The 15,738-nt window shown below is 41.2% G+C and overlaps 1 protein-coding gene across 5 annotated transcripts in view; it reads left to right on the forward strand.

Moving 5' to 3' along the window:
• znf462 (zinc finger protein 462) overlaps positions 1 to 15,738 on the forward strand; it is a 68,552-nt gene that overhangs the window by 35,417 nt on the left and 17,397 nt on the right. For 4 of the 5 annotated variants that reach the window (XM_061800523.1, XM_061800519.1, XM_061800520.1 and 1 more), the window contains exons 2-5: positions 299 to 591; positions 1,430 to 6,516; positions 9,576 to 9,710; positions 14,965 to 15,332. In XM_061800523.1, coding sequence (XP_061656507.1) covers positions 339 to 591; positions 1,430 to 6,516; positions 9,576 to 9,710; positions 14,965 to 15,332 — 5,843 coding nt within the window. In that variant the 5' untranslated portion in view covers positions 299 to 338. The remainder of the gene's footprint in view (positions 1 to 298; positions 592 to 1,429; positions 6,517 to 9,575; positions 9,711 to 14,964; positions 15,333 to 15,738) is intronic. The other variant, XM_061800524.1, reaches the window with a different exon arrangement.

Below are 15,738 nucleotides of genomic sequence, written 5' to 3' on the forward strand. Positions count from 1 at the left end.
AACAGAGACAAATGAGTTGTGCTATTCCTTTCATTTAAAATCTATCCTCAATTTATCAAAGCAGCACGATCTCTTTTTGTAGTCCCATCTTGTAATACAAGACAAAGATGTTTTTTCATATAAAGCCACTTTATATCCATTTTGTAGTTTTCTTTTGGCTGCACAATCATAAACATTTTGAAAGCACTGTGGGTCTTTTGCCCACTTATTAAATAAAGATTTGCACTTGATACTTTGTTGGCAACAAGTTACTTTGCATGTTTTGATCTGAATACCATTTTGTCTATTCTCCTCCCAGATTTCCCTTCTTGTCCAGGGAGTGCTCCCCCTGTTTAGTGATGGAGGTACTACAATGTGATGGCTGTGACTTCCGTGCTGATTCGTACGAAGAGTTGAAGAACCACATTCAGGAGGTGCACACAGTCTTTCTTCAGCCCGCTGATGCAGAAGAGTCTGACTCGCTGAAAGAGGAAGAGGAGGAGGAGGAAGATGAGGAAGAAGATGACGACAATGACCAGCAAGAGGAGGAAGCAGGAATGCAGAACACTGGGGCCAAGAATGACAAGAGTTACACACCTAAAGTTGAAATGAGTAAGCTTGCGAAATTAATTAGAATATTACAGTTAATTTATCTGAAGTTAAGACTCAGAGATCTACATAAAAGGGTTGTTTATTTGTTTTAATAGAAGATCATGAATACTGATTTACCCGGTGCTGAAAAAATAGCTACAAAATGGGACTCGCAGGTTAACTCAAATGTGGCCAACAATACTACCATGTTACAGCAGGTGTGCATCATTGAATAAAATGCATCAAATGACAGGTTAACCTGCACACATAATTCATATTTCAACGGTGAGGTTTTTTCACCTCAGAAATTAGTTTATGAAAGCAAAATGACTTTCCTACATGCTTGGTTGTGTCGCGGCTCATTTTTCTTAGATTCAGTCATGAATGTTTAGATTAGGTGATTATATCACAAAAACTCAGAATCCCTGTTAAGTTTACAATTTGGTTGCAAGACATTGAAAGTATTGATGTGAAGTTATGATGTCGATACTGCCTGCTAAGTTATGTGTAATCATCCCACTCCTACAAAATGTTTCTTTTTGCCAAAATTTAGTGCCCATATGCATTTTAAAAAATTGTATGTGTGTATACACATATTTGCATGTATTTAAATACACAGGTGTCATTTTTTTTTTTTTACTTGTCCTGTTAGGCACCCATCTTCGCCTATATTCCGCATCCTCCTCTCTAGCACTACTTTTCTTATGTCTTATATCACTACATTTATCAACTTTCTCTCAGAAAACTGCATACTCTTTGTGATGCCATCTTGGGAGTGAAAAAAGGAATTGTCACTTGAATTGACATTTAAGTCCAGCCTCATATAACAGATGTCTAATGCCCTTAATCTTCTCTTCAGGTCCCAATTCTGCCGACATCTCCAGCAAGGCATCAGCGGAGCAAAGAGCGGAGACCCATCTGCTGTTCTATCAGTGCAAGTTCTGTGTCCGTTATTTCAGATCCAAATCGTTCCTAAGGAATCACACTAAGAAGGTGCACAATGTTGTCAAGGAGGACGTGGTAGCACAGATCTCCTCACAGACAGACAATTCCAAGGTGTATTCCTGCCAGTACTGTACATACAAGTCTCCGCGCAAAGCAAGGATGATGAAACACCACATTATGTATCATAGCAATGTTTCCCAGAGGGGGCCTGGGGTTGCCCTAGAGAGCGCCGAACCTGATGAGAACTCCACCTCATCTGGTTGCCTCATGACAGGGACGTTTGCCTGTGAATGGTGTAACTATCAGACTGACCAGAAGGCCCGCTGGACCAATCACGTGGTCAAGGAACATAGCGACAAGGTCAAGATAGTATCCAGCATTCCCAAGCCAAAAGAGGATGGATGTCCAAGCTCACCTAAGCCAGATTCCCTGTCCCAAAGCCCCACTATAGTAATGACAGCTTTGACAGAAGGATATGAGGAGTCAACAGGAGAAATGCTTGAAAATGCATCGACACAGCTAGCCCACGTCACGCCAGTCAGCGCAGGATGCGCAGTTTCACCGAAGAGGCCAAACACTGGCAGTGAGATTAAGCCAAATTTACTGAATGAAGAGGATTCCCGGAGCAGCTTTGAGGCTGAAGATGAAGAACTAGGTGATATAGATGATCCCAACTACACCGGAACTCTTTCGGCAGACGCAAAGCAGCTCTTAACAGATGAGGACAATAAGCTGCTGGAGACAAAAGGAATACCATTCAGGAAGTACCAGAACCGTTTCCAGTGTCCCTTTTGCTCCTTTCTCACCATGCACAGGCGCAGCATCTCCCGTCACATTGAAAACATTCACCTCTCTGGTAAAACCACAGTGTATAAATGTGATGAATGTTCATTTATCTGCACCAGCCCTCTTAAATTAGGCACCCATAAGCAGAGCCACAGTTCCTCTGACGTGGAGACTATGGACCTGACAAGTGATAGTCCAGAACCTCTCAATGATGACACTGTAGAGCCTGTCAATGGGGGTAATGTAAGTATGTCAAAGATGAATGGAAAAAAGTCAATCAGTGTGTTGAATGACCAGCAGAACCCACACCGCTGCATGCTCTGTAACTACTCCACTACCACTCTGAAAGGACTGAGGGTTCACCAACAGCACAAGCACTCCTACTGTGATGACATGGATTCCAACGTGTTTGAAAGTCAGTCAGCGGACCAGATGGACACTGATGTAGCAGCCTCTCCAACCTGTCTACAAAAAACCCAAACCTCCATTTTAGGGCTCTCTAACAAAAAAACCTTAGTCGGTGGTAAACGAGCAAGGAAATCCATCAATGACTTGCCTTTGGATTTGTCCTCGGTCAAAAAGAGAACGAGAATTGATGAAATTGCGAGCAACCTACAAAGCAAAATAAGCCAAAGTCAGCAGGACCTGGTCATAAATCTGGAAGACATAGATGATGATGACATGACTGACCATCACAGCAACATGGGCAGAGACCATGATGGCAAAAATGCCATCTTTGCATACAACATACTACAGCCTCACACAAGGGATTCATTTCACAAGGGAGGAAGGATAGGGAAAAGAAAAAGCAACCCCAAATCAAAATCTAGGAGCCTTCCTCTATCGCTCACTCTTTCGGATGATAGTGAAAACATTTCAAGTGATCTGACTGATAGTCGAGAGGCTACCCAAGAGAACAGCGACTATGCCGGGGATCCTGGAATGGCGCGTTTCTATTGTAAACACTGTGATTACCATAACAAGTCTGCTCGTAGCGTTAGCACCCATTACCAAAGGATGCATCCTTACATCAAATTCAGCTTTAAGTACATCCTGGACCCTGAGGACCAGAGTGCCGTCTTCCGCTGCTTGGAGTGCTACATTGAATATACTAACTACAATGACCTACACCAACACTACATGGATCACCACCCGGAAGCGAGCAACGTGCTGAACTTTAACCAACCTAATTTGGTGTACATGTGTCGGTTCTGTTCGTACACGAGCCCCAATGTGCGAAGCCTAATGCCCCACTACCAAAGAATGCATCCTACAGTGAAGATAAACAATGCCATGATCTTCTCCAGCTATGTTGTGGAGCAGTCACACAAGTCGGGTGAATCGCAAACTTTGAGGGAGATATTAAACTCTGCCCCAAAAACATTTAATCCAGCCACGTCTACTCCAAGATCCTCTTCAAGCCCACTGCTTAAAACAGTGTCCAAGACCCCTGAATCTGGGACAGATGTGGATCCCCTCAAGGAAGCCATGGCTGGCAATGTCGTTGTATATGATTGTGACGTGTGTTCTTTTTCCAGCCCCAACATGCACTCTGTTTTGGTACATTATCAAAAGAAACACCCCGAGCAAAAGGCATCTTATTTCCGTATACAGAAATCAATGAAGGTTGTCTCCATCGATCAGCCTATTGCGAATGCCTCGTTTAAGTCAAACATGCCAACTACCCCGAAAAAATCAAGTGCGGCACTGTACGGATCAGATGAGGATATGTTCTACTGTAAACACTGTGTATACAGCAATAAATCCGTAGTTGGTGTGTTGGTACATTATCAAAAGAGGCACCCTGAAGTGAAAGTGACAGCCAAATATATCAAACATGGAGCCCCCACCCCAGGATTGCTGAAACTAATAGACGATTTACAAATTGCAGCACCCAAGCAGTTTCTGACACAGTTCACAAATGATGGTCATGACGGATCCAACAACTCAAGCCCTAAACCAGGTAGTGGAGACAAGTGTGAGGATGAGCTGTTCTTCTGTCAGCATTGCGATTATGGCAACCGAACAGTCAAAGGTGTGCTCATTCATTACCAGAAGAAGCACAGAGAAACTAAAGCTAATGCCGACTTAGTGCGTCGCCACACCGCCATCGTGCGTAGTCAGCGTGAACGTGCACAGTCAGTTAGCGTCCCCTCCACTGCCGTTCTGGCTCCTCAAGACTCGGAAAACACAACACCTCTACGCTCCCTAAAGTGCAGACACTGTTCCTACACATCCCCTTATGTCTATGCCCTCAAGAAGCATCTCAAGAAGGATCACCCAAATGTGAAGGCCACAGCCTTGACCATTTTACACTGGGCTTACCAAGATAGCATTCTAGAGGCAGGCTATCACTGCGAGTGGTGCATTTACTCTCATGCTGAACCTCAAGGACTTCTTCTCCATTACCAAAGACGCCACCCGGAGCATAATGTGGACTATGCCTACATGGCCAGCAAGCTGTGGGCCGGGCCAGACGCTACTGAAAAAGGGGGGAACCTAGAAACAAAACATTACAAATGTAGGGACTGTGCTTTTGAAGCATGCACAGTATATGACATGACCAGTCACTATCAGGCAGTGCACCCCTGGGCGATTCAAGGGGATGAATCTGTTATTTTGGATATTATTAAAGCAAAACCAGGTGAGATCCCCAAAGAAAATGCGTCTTTCAATTCCAAGTCCGCCGAAGAGGATGGTGCTCTTTATATTGCCACCCCACCTCGGGAGAGCAACCCACATTCCACTCACCCACGTCTCTCCCTTTCGAATAATCCCTATCAGTGCACCGTTTGTCTGTCCGAGTACAACAGCCTCCATGGGCTCCTCACCCACTATGGCAAAAAGCACCCTGGTATGAAAGTCAAAGCGGCAGACTTTGCGCAGGAGGCGGACATTAACCCCAGCTCTGTGTATAAGTGTCGTCACTGTCCCTATGTGAACTCCCGCATCCATGGCGTCCTCACCCACTACCAGAAAAGACACCCATTGGTGAAAGTCACGGCAGAGGACTTTGCGAACGACATTGAGCAAATTGCAGACTTAAATGAGACAGAGGACAAGAACAAGACTCAAAGGCAGGGCTATGGTGCGTACAGGTGTAAAATGTGTTCATATACGCATGGGACACTGGAAAAACTCAAAATCCACTATGAGAAGTACCACAATCAATCAGCTACAGAGATTTTCTCTCCCGGTTTAACAAATTTTTCCATCAGCCATGACACAGAGCCGGTACCGGAATGCAGCGCTAGTCATCCATCAAGTGCAGGGAAACTCCAGGAGGTTAGTGATGTGGAATTCACCCTCTCACAGTTACCCATCAGTAAGCCTGAGAAGCATGCCGTGTTCAAGTGTCAGCTCTGCAAATACTTCTGTTCCACACGCAAAGGCATCGCTCGCCACTATCGTATAAAGCACAACAATGTCCGTGCTCAGCCAGAGGGTAAAAACAATGTGTTTAAATGTGCGCTGTGTTCGTACACCAATCCCATTCGCAAGGGCTTGGCAGCACACTACCAGAAACGCCATGATATTGATGCCTACTATACCCACTGTCTAGCTGCTTCTAAGACAATGACTGAGAAACCCAACAAAGTCATTTTACCGGCACCCTCTGAACAAGAGAATTCAGAGATGAGTGAAGAAGTGCGCTTGGCCGTAGAGAGGCGAAAGTGTTCTCTTTGTTCCTTCCAGGCGTTCAGCAGGAAAAGCATTGTGTCGCACTATATTAAACGCCACCCAGGTGTCTTCCCCAAGAAGCAGCATGCGAGCAAGCTCAGTCGCTACTTTACTGTCATCTATGCCAAAGAACCTGAGAAAAATGATGAGAGTCCTATAGAAGAGGATGACAACGAGGCGCTGGAGGACACCCCTGAACCAGAGCAGGACGGTGACTGGTTGCCGTTTAAGTGTCTCAAATGTTTCCGATTGTCCTTCAGCACCGGCCTCCTGCTATCTATGCACTACAATGACCACCACAGGGCGGACTTCAAGAGAGACTTTGAGGTCTCGCCAGACCCTGAGGATGACAATGCTTCAGAGTCATTCCAGTGTTCCCATTGTGACCTGAAGTTCCTGTCCCTCCCTGCGCTTGCCACGCATCTGCTCAACCACAATGAGGAGTTTGAGAAGAGGGCCACAAGGCACGAGAGGAGGAGACAGCTTCTCAGCAAACACAAAGCAGCAGAAATATCCGAAAGAAAATCTGACAAGGTGAGAAATGATGTGTTAGGAAAGGAAATACTGATCTTTGGGAATCATGTCAGGTCATTGCCTTAAAACTGCAGTGGTGCCTTGAGATAGGAGTTTTTCAATGACCACCATGTCTTATGTTATTGAAATGAATGAAATCCCCATTAGGGTGGACACCTGCTATTCACCAGCGAATAGGGACAAATTGTGAATAATTGACGGCCATCATATTTGGCATGGAAAAAAAAAACCCTGAACAAGCAAGAATAAGCAGGACAATACAAACAATGAGCAAGATAAGTCGCTCAGTAGGATAGGTCACCCAGCAGGGTAGGTTGCCCAGCTCCCAAAAGTATGTACAGTGTGCCTTTGCCCATTCACGGTTCACCGTTCGTGGCCCACCATATTTACAGATTTTGCTCTTGAGTGTTTTTTTTTTTAATAAATATAAATATACAATATTTTCATGATCGTAGAGGTCCTAAATTCTCTTCTTAAAATGACAAGGTGCCACATTACACATGGCACCTTACAATGGGGTGCACATTATGTGCGCACTGAGTTCCAACATTTGCAAATGTGTGACTTGTCCAATAAAGTACTCTTAAACACACTGTTTAACTTGCATGGTAGCACGTGTTTTAGCATGTATGTAAGCCACCATTCGATGGCACTCACGAGGCAGTGAGGAACAATTGCATTCTACATCTGTAAGCAGAAGAAGCTTACATTGCCCCACACATTACCTGTATAGACAGGCCTTTAGAGATGATGATATTCACACAGACAGTGTCACATCGAAACTAATCACACTACAGCAGATAGAGTAGCATAACTAGCAAATAATAAAAGACATAAAAGACTCAAGAAATAATTGATACAAAATATGCAATTGAAACGACTGCATGGCAGAAGAACTGGTTAGAGCGTTGCCCTCACAGTTGAGGTCCAGGTTTCAAATCCCTGACCTGCCTGTGTGGAGTTTGCATGTTCTCCCTGTGCCTGCGTGTGTGTTCTCCGGGCACTCCGGTCTCCTCTCACATCCCAAAAACATGCATTAATTGGAGACTCTAGGTTGCCCCTAGGTGTAATTTTAAGTGTGACTGTTGTCTGTCTCCATGTGCCCCGCCTCCTGTTAGATGACAGCACTCCTATGACCTTTGTGAGGATCAGCGGTTAAGAAAATGGGTGGATGGATGCACTTGAAACTCTATTTACATCCTCACAGCATGCTTTGTGGCACAAAGCAGGTAAAGCATGCTGGGAGGATGTAAATAGCATTTAAAGTGGATGTTTTCTGTCAATTGTTTCTTGAGTAATTCTTTTGTTTTATTTTGTTCGTAAAACTGTTTGCTGTAGGGTGATAATTTTAGTTTCGATGTGACACCATGAGCAGCTATGCCCCATAGGTAGGATATGACCTAGAGATAAAACTAATTCTGGAAGGTACTATATGTTGTAGTTCTGAGCATCCCAGACACACAGAGTTGTGATTGGTGCAGATTGTAATTGACATGTTAAAGGAAACTGGGGTGATGAAGAAGTGAGGGGTAAGTCCAGGAAAGGAACTTTGAGGGACAGATCATTTCTAATGACCTGCCTGCACAGGCAGTGAGTGGGGCAATGTCAGCTTTTTCTGCTTACAGATGTAAAAAGCAATTATTCCTCTCTGCCTTGTGAGTGCCATCAGATGGTAACTTACATACTAAACATAAATGCTAGCACACATGCTAACAGTGCAACCAGTGTGCTCAAGTGTACTTCATTGGACACGTCACACAACAATTGTGCACATAAGGTATGCCGTCCATTTCGGAGATATGTGCATCTTATGGTTGCAAAAATATGGTACATATACATAGGTATATTAATATTGCATCCATTATTCACAGATTTTAATTTTTCATGGGTGTGTAAGGAATGTAACCCCCCGCGAATAATGGGGGAACACTCCTGTATAATAAAAAGCTGCAAATAGGTTGATCGCGGATGCTTTCCAGCCTTCAATGAGTTGTACCCACCGTGGCCAGTACAGTAAGGGAGGCAGTACATGGAGACAGAAACCAAGATTTTACAACTAATTATATTCTGATTTAGTAAAATGCTGTTTACCAGTCTTTTTAGCTAGCCCCTCAACTTATCCTTCTGATGGGCTAGCTAAAAAGCCCTCCGGAATGAAAATCAGAACATTTGATCGTAGGAGAGTTACCTTCAAATATTGAATATTCACAGACAAATTGTAGTACTGTGAAAAACAATTGTATTAAAATTATAACATAAGTTTATTCTACATTTTCTATCTTAACAGAAAATAAGTAGTTCAATGCATGCATATACTGCCCCAAGAGGCCAAGGGGCACACTGCAGGAACAGTCAATTGACTATGAAAAAATGTTTTTATTTTCCTGACCGTGACATGAATCAGACTACACTTTTCAACTAAACATGTTTTAGGTCAATCAAGATTACAAAAAATACCTATAATTTTTATAATATTAAAAAAACATTTTTATCCATCCATTTTCTACCGCTTCTCTAACTTTAAAAAAAATACATTTTAACATACAGTCCAGTCCAAAAGTATTGGAATGGCAAGGTCAATTCCTTTGATCTTATTGTATACTGAAAACATCTGGGTTTCACAACAAAGGAAAAGAAATTCCAGCTCTCGATTTGTTAAACAACTCGGCACACAGTACTTTTTGTCTGAAAGCACCCACTTTTTAAGTGAGCAAAAGTATTGGAACAGCCATTATTAAATTAAATTAGAGCCAATACACTCCAATATAACTGGAAATGTAGTATGAGATTTGATGATTAATAGATAAATTAGTTCTTAATAATTACCATTAGCATCACTTAATGCATATTTCACTGTTTTATTTCAATATACTGTAAAAGCTATATAAAAGTAACTTGAGCTTTTCCCAAATACAGCAGGGTCATGACTTTTGTACTTAATATTTTCATTTAAAAATTTAAAACACAAAAATCTAAAGAATTTTTAAAGTTGTCAAGCACCACATGGAATGTATGTATAACCTGTTTTTTTTTTTTTCCCCGTGGGGGCTCATTGACAGGCAAGCTGCACAAACAAAGCTCCTATTGGCTTCAGGTGTAACTTTTGTGTGGAGGTACACACTACTATCCGTGCCATCTGCAATCACTTGAGGAAGCACGTCCAGTATGGTGAGGTCAAAGAGGGGCATGTCAAGGTAAATAGTTATTTTAAGCATATGTTCATCCATCAATCTTTCCATGTTTGTCACAATATCCACTGGAGTCAAAAGTCTCCTCCTCCTTTGAGAGATACAGTAGCATGGTGCCACAGGGCATCCACGCTGATGGCGAATACAAAGAATAATAGGTGAAGTTGGGCTAAGTGTTATGGTTGCAAACGCTTGTCTTTGTCATTTTTGTTATACAAGAACACAAAAGCAGTTCCTCCTCTGTTTGTTCCTGGCAGCAGCACTAACGTCAAATTGCTTCCTAATTGGCCCCTTGGCTGAGCTCAACTGTGTTGAACACACACGCACAGATAAATATTGAATAGGTTTAACATTTACAATAATTGGCCCAAGTGATTTCCAAACACATCCAAGAGAAAAAATCTCTTAACACACGCTAAAGACATACCTTAACATACACTATACCACAGGATAATCGCTCCAGCTAATATTGAACAGCATCCGAGGATTTGGCCTTCCTTCTTTGGCTTGGTTTATGTGTTTAACCTGAATAAATCAGGATGAGGAAAAATATCAACAGGTAATCTGTTGTTACCGTGAAATATGCACGTCTTTAAAAAAAAAAAAAACATGAAGTTGGTATGTTTTGAAAAATTTAAATAAAATTTTAATACAATGATTTGCAAATCCCTTTCAACCTGTATTTAATTGAATGAGCTATATAGTCAAGATAGTGAATTGACAGATGTTTTGGGGGGGCAAATATTCTCACATTTTGAATTTGATGCCTGCAACACATTACACACATTAAAAAAATGGGATAACAACAACAGACTGGGTTAAGAAAGTTGAAGAATACTCCCCATAAAGTTTAGAACGGGTTAAGTGGGAACAAATGAGTGTCATGATTGAGTGTAAAAGGAGCAAGGCTCAGTTGTTCACAAACAAGGGTGGGGTGAGTTTCACCACTTTGTGAGCAAATACTGCAACCGTATAAGAATGTTTCTCAACCTAAGATAGCAAGGAATTTAGGAATTTCATTTCTATAGTTCATCATCAAAAGATTCATAGAACCTCTAGAACTCCACATGTAAGGACCAAACTGTGGTCTGACAAGTCCACATTTTAAAATATTTCGGGAAATCATGGATGTCCTGTCCTCCCCACCGAAAAGCATTAGAAAATGTTAATCTTCGTATCATGTTTTTCCTCATACGCAAACCATATTAAAACCAAAAAAACAAATTTTCTCCTCCTTCATTTTCCATCTTCATACATTTTTGAAAGAGCTCCACAGAGCCACTAGGATGGTGCAAGAGCTCTAACCTAACAGAGGACATTAATGGACTTAGTGAACCAGAATACTGCACTATCGTTACATTTTCAGTTACACTGTATGAAAGATCTTTCCTCCTCAGGTGTTTCATTCTACAGACACGATAACTAAGTTCAGTGTGGAAATGCCAGATTTTATGGCTGCATGAAGTGCAGGGTCAGGTCTTTCCACAAACACAAATGAGCCTCCTTGAGGCTGTAGAGGAAGTCATGGTGATTGTCCGTTGCCTTGTGACAGCTGCCGAAAGCCTCTGCTCTTTGAGGAGAGATGGAAAAACATGTCCTCTTGCCAACAGGCTGAAGTGAAAAGTTTGGCTCAGAACACTTGAATAACGATCAAGAGAGAGTGCTTTCAGACATAGTATCTACAGAAGCTCAAGCTCTTTGATGCATGCTTCTCTTCTTGCACTTCTATCCATAGGGGGGCCTTATTTTCACTACATTCGTGGTAACGTAACCCAAATTCTCAAGTCAGAATGCGCTGTAGTCTATTCATAACATATGTTAATACAGTATTCAAGTCATAATTATAGTGTTTGAATGAAAAACACTCGTAGTACATGAATATAACAGTTTAATTTAAAAAAAAAAAGGAATGCCAGGTATGGCAGTAACTGTGTGCCTGACTCAAAAGGCATGTTGGGTTAATGGTTTATGCACCTCAGAGCTTTTGCTTTAGTTTTCCTTCACAATCCAATAAAATGAAAAGTCAATTTATAGTATTCCACAAAGGTGAGTTAGTGCAAATGGACTATTCTGGTTGTGGAAGATCTTTCACCTTTAATCCAAAAGGCTTCATTTCTGAAGAAGAAAACCAAAAACGCCTTTTGGATTAAAGGTGAAACATCCTCAACAAACAAGCAGTGCAGTTGGTATGATTCTAATTTATGGATTACCATGACCTGGATTATCAAGAATGTAGATAAAATGCATACTATTAAAACACAATGATTGATTTTTGATGAATAATAAAATGTGCTGTAACCGGCAATAAATCAGCCCTTATCATCCTGCTTTTCCATGGCAGTGACTCAACATTATTGTCTGAATGACCACCTGACACTCACATTAAGTGGCAATGGTAAAAAAAAGCTTCACAATTTAGAATCACAGCAATGAATAGCAACGGCCAAATCTGTCCTGCGGATGGGTCAGCACATAGATTCACATGAATGCAAATCAGTTGGCTTTTGGTTAATTTGCCATTTCAAACTCATAATGGGCCATTTATATGAATCGTTTTGATCCAATGTGTTTTTTGCTAGTCAGATGAGCCCATGTCGTATTTGTTGTACCAGTCTTTGGTATTTTCACGTTTAAGTGCCGGGGGTCATGGCCCTGATAGTGTTCCTAGTGGAACCACCAAACACACGTACCATCGGCGATAAGATTTTTTTTTTTAACTGCATCTGCTTTTCTGTCTTATATTTCAAAGTGACTAACGTGTGACTGCGAAGTTCGGTCCTTTTTGGAAATTCCATGTCGAAGTTAGCATGCAGGGAGTTGAAGTGATGATTTGAAGATGTGAAATGTGTGATTGACAACTGACACAAAAGGCAGCGTGGCTTGCAGTTGCGCTCAACAACCAGTTGTGTTGATCCACATATTTTTGTTTAACTGTATATTTGCCTTCCGTTTTGAGAGCAAAATTGACAAATTTTCTCAAAAGAACACGATCCGACTGGGAAACTTTGATCTCTTTTCATTCAATGTGCTTGTCACTTTTGCGAAAATACCTTGTTAAACTGAGTGAGTGAGTTGAGTTTCTTACCAGTGTTGTGGTGAAAGTTTGGCCCGCTTATTATTATATTTCAGCCACATTGTTTTCGACCATTGACCATGTTTTTATGGTCATGCCACGGCATCTAAATAGGACTTTGGTCAGGACTTTGACTAGTCCACTCCAAACTATTTTATTTATTTTTTTAGCCATTCAGAGGTGGACTTGCTAGTCCGTTTTTGATCATTACCCTGCTACAAAACCCAAGTTTGCTTTAGGTTGAGGTCACAGCCAGAAATTCTCCTTCAGAATTATTTGATAAACAACAGAGTTCACGCTTATCTCTATCTTATGAGGATCATTAGTTCTATTTCACTTTTGTCAAGCATGTTTTGTTTAAGTGATTTCTTGATTGAGAACAATTGTGGCAGTATCAGGCCTTGGTGTGGTTAGAGAAACCTAACTCCTAACTCAATACAGGGCCATGTACGTTAGGATTTTTTTGTCATGTAATTCAAGTCATGTAACCATTTAAAAACTGAATTTTATATTTACATTTTTTTATGTAACATTTACATTTGTTGGACAATCAGAAACATTTAAATGTGACAAATATGGGGAACAAAATAATTAAGGAAGGGAGCAAACCCTTTTTTACACAACTGTAAAAAGGTTTAGCGTTGGCCATCTAGCTTGACTTCTTATCATTAGGGCTCATTTGATCAGATTCCAAAGGTATTTGTCAAAATTCTAGCCCTGGAATTGCCTAAAAGTGACTTCCGGTTCATTACAGGCTTGGGGACATCCCCACCTAATTTTGTTTCAGTCGGCGAAAGTGGTGTGAGAGGTGTACTTTTAGTAACTTTCGTGGGGTCTCCCAAGTAGGGCAAAACAGTATTTAGTGAGCCACCATCTGTGCAAGTTCTCCGCCTTGAAGAGATGAGAGAGGTGTTTCATTTTCATCATAGGTATACCTCACCTATGAGAAACAAAAAGAAATTAATCACTTTGTTTGATTGTGTTTTGCAAATTTTGTTGAAAAATGAATATTTCTGGCTCCCAGAATTCTAACTTCTTTTAGAGGCTCCTCTGTCTTCCACTTGTTAAACTGTATTAATGATACCTATTTGAACTCATCAGCATAAGGCACCTCTCCACTCCAAACTCCAATATGGCCAAGACCAAAGAGCTGTCAAACAACAACTGAAATAAATTTGTAGACCTGCATCAGTCTGGGAAAATTTAATTTGGAATAGGTATAGGTAAGCATCTTGGTGTGAAGAAATCAGTGGTGGGAGCAACTAGAAAATGGAAAACATACAAAACCAATGATAATCTCCCTCAATCTGCGGCTTTATGCAAGATCTCACCCTGTAGGGTCAAAACGAGACAAGAAATGTGAGCAAAAATCCCAGAACCACACTGAAGAAACTTAGTGAATGACCTGCAGAGAGCTGGGGCCAAGTAACAAAAGACTACCTTCAGTGACAAACTGCACCGCCGGGGACTCAAATCCTACAGCGCCAGATATGTCACCCTGCTTAAGGCAGTATATGTCCAGGTCCATCTGAGATTTATTAGGAAAGCATGTGAATGTACCATTTGAATGATCCAGAAGAGGATTGGGAGAATGTCATCTGGTCATATTAAACCAAAATAGAACTACTTGGGTTAAAAACTCAACCGGCCATGTTTGGAGGAGAAAAAATGCTTAGTTGCGGCCAAAGAGCACTATACCTACTGTGAAGCATGAGGGTGGAAACATCAGTTGAAAGTGTGTGTTGCCCAGTGACAGCCCCAAAACATTACTGCTCTTGAGGAGATCTGCACAGAAGAATGGGCCAAAGTGTGTGAAAACGTTGTGAAGACTTACAGAAAACAGTTGACCTCTGTCATTGCCAACAAATGGTTAATAAAGTACTGAGATTTTTTGTTTTCGACCAAATACTTACTCCCCACCATCATTTCCCCAGTATGCTTTGCGGTACTAAGCATGCTGGATTTAATAGTGTTTAAAGTGCACGTTTAGTGTTAATTATTTCTTGAGTCAATCTTTTGTTTTACTTTTTGCTTAGTGATATTCTGTTTGCTGTGGTGTGTTGATTTTCGTTTTGATGTGACACGATGAGTGACCAAAGGCGTTAGTGGCGCTTCATTGTAGAACTGAGCCAATATAAATTTTTTTCAAAGACAGACTAAACTGAGGTAAAAATCTTTATATTTCAGCAGGAAGTCAGTGAGGTGGCCCTCAGCATGCCATCAGAGAGACTCGTTAACGGTGATGTGAAGAATGATGAAGCAGGAAACAAGAGACCTGAAAATGCTACAAAGGGCTTCGCCTCGCTTCCTGGAGCTTCTTCCACCGTTTCCACAGAGAGTCTGGAACCAGAGCTGGATGCTACCGAAGGGAGGTCCTTGACGTTGAAGCAAAGGCTGGCAACAGGAGGCCACCCGTGTGCCCAGTGCGACCGGGTCTTCATGTCCATGCAGGGCCTCCGCTCCCACGAGCGGAGTCACTCAGCCATGGCCATGATCATTAGGGAGGACAAGTATAGCTGTCAGTACTGCCATTTTGTCTCACCCTTCAGACACAAGTGAGTTGGAGTAGCATCTGTAAAGATCTAATTTAAAGTTTTTGTAAAATGATTTATGGTGCTGTATTCAATATGCATATGTACTTCATTTTATTTAAAGTCATTGTATTTTCTTCAGTAGATCTGATTTGTTTGAAATATATTTTTATATTCAGTGTTTATTCATGGCTTTAAATTATTTTGTTTTCATTGTATCTTAAAATCAATATATTTAATGCTAATTTTGAACTCAATATATATTCATGATTTGTTAGATTGCATTACCTTTTAAAAAGTTAATTGTATAAATAGTTTTAGATGAAATATTTGGATGTATGATACAAAAAATTAAAGAGCTTATTTATAGCTTTTAAATTAAATGTGAATGTCATTATCGATATTTTATACATTTTAAAAATTAGATATG

Source organism: Syngnathoides biaculeatus, chromosome 17 (genome assembly GCF_019802595.1).
Source record: "Syngnathoides biaculeatus isolate LvHL_M chromosome 17, ASM1980259v1, whole genome shotgun sequence".
Taxonomy (NCBI): Eukaryota; Metazoa; Chordata; class Actinopteri; order Syngnathiformes; family Syngnathidae; genus Syngnathoides; species Syngnathoides biaculeatus.